General features: G+C 59.5%; 1 protein-coding gene across 1 annotated transcript in view; it reads right to left on the minus strand.

The window, feature by feature from the left end:
* Window positions 1-429: 429 nt before the first annotated feature.
* The window catches only part of LOC103782352 (proliferation-associated protein 2G4-like), a gene marked incomplete at both ends in the record, with an annotated part of 2,311 nt that continues 1,219 nt past the window's right edge, over window positions 430-1,521 (minus strand). The window contains one exon of the mRNA XM_008950120.1: window positions 430-550. Coding sequence (XP_008948368.1) covers window positions 430-550 — 121 coding nt within the window. The remainder of the gene's footprint in view (window positions 551-1,521) is intronic.

Raw genomic sequence — 1,521 nt, forward strand, 5'->3', positions numbered from 1 at the left:
GCCTTTTCCACCAGGCACTTCCCAGCCTGTGGCACTGCCTGGGGTGGCTGTGACCAGGATCCAGCATTTGGCCTTATTAAACCTCACCCCAACCACCCAACCTGCCCAGACACACCACAGACACACCAGTCTTTACTTCATGGTGTTTGGTGATAAAACTGGCACTTTTCTAAGCAACCAAAAAAAGGCAGAAACATCCTCAGGCACCCCCTTTTAACCCTGTACCAAGAGGAGCCCAGCTCAGAGCAGCTCCCACCCTGCTCCTCTGGGGATCACCAGAACGTTTGGAAGCGGTGACGTGGTGACAACAGGCACCACCCACCAAGCTGCTGGGAGGCTGCAGGGAGCAGAGCTGCCTCTGGTGCTGCTGCTCCCTTGTCCTGCCCTCAGGGGAGGCAGCAAAGGCACCCCCAGGGCCCAGCCCCTCACCCTGCCCCCAGATCTGCTGCTCCCCCACCTGGTTTCCTGGCTTCACCAAGCGCAGGGCGGCCTCGGCGCAGAGATGAGCTGCCTTGATGACGTCGGCTTTACGGCCTGACACAGGGTTCTCCTGCCAGGAGAGAAGAAGGAGAAAGGCTTCTCAGGCTGTGGCCCCTTCCCTCTGAGGGCTAGGAGCTGTTCCCAGTGCCTGGAGGCAGATTCTCCCTCTAGCTGGGCACCCTCCCGCTGAGGGAGCTGCGGTATCGAGCCTGGATGTGGACAGAGACTGAGCCTGGAGGGTTCTGGTTCCTCAGCTCCACCATTAATCTCTCCCCCACTGAATTTGCAGATGAGTATCAACCACAACCCAACCAAACTACTGCTCTCAGAACCTTCAGCAGGGTCACCCTGGCAGAAAAGACCAGGAACAGCCCCAGACTCCCCTGCAGCCCTAAATCCAGCGGGGAGGATTTCAAACAAGGCTTGTTTTGGCTTCTCCCCATCACGTCGCTCAGGGCAACCCCATTCCTGAGACCCCAGCACTGCCCTGCTCCCCAGACAGCCACGAGTCTGCTGTGATGGCACCTGGCACACAACAGCCACCCCCACGTGTGGCTGGGGCTCAGCACCCCCAGCTGAGAAAAGCCCCCCCTGGGCAGCAGGGATTCGTTTTGGGGTCACCCCCCCCCCCTCTGAGCTCAGTTTTGTCAAGGGGAAGGCAGAGACTCCTCGTGCCTCAGCCAGCAGAGGGGGCAACAAAACCAGTCTGCCCAGTCTGCCCCTGGGGTGAATAACTCACTGCAGTGCTGCTCACACGTGGCTGGCTTGGAACCTTGCAAAATGGTCCCTGGAGAAGCAGCAGCAGCAGCAGCCACCCTCCTTTCCCAGAGGAATGAGGGAATTCTCAGGAAAGGGGCAGTTTTTGTCCTGTCACCCCAGTGACACCAGATGGGTGGCACTGCAGTGAAAGAAGCTCCTCTTGGAACTCTGCTGGGGACCTAGAGGCTGGAGCAGCTCTGGGAGCAGGACAGGCTGAGAGCCCTGGGGCTGGAGGAGCCTCAGAGGGGATCTGAGCAGTGCTGAGCAAGAGCTAAAGGGCCC

This window comes from Merops nubicus, unplaced genomic scaffold (genome assembly GCF_000691845.1).
Source record: "Merops nubicus isolate BGI_N331 unplaced genomic scaffold, ASM69184v1 scaffold43001, whole genome shotgun sequence".
Taxonomy (NCBI): Eukaryota; Metazoa; Chordata; class Aves; order Coraciiformes; family Meropidae; genus Merops; species Merops nubicus.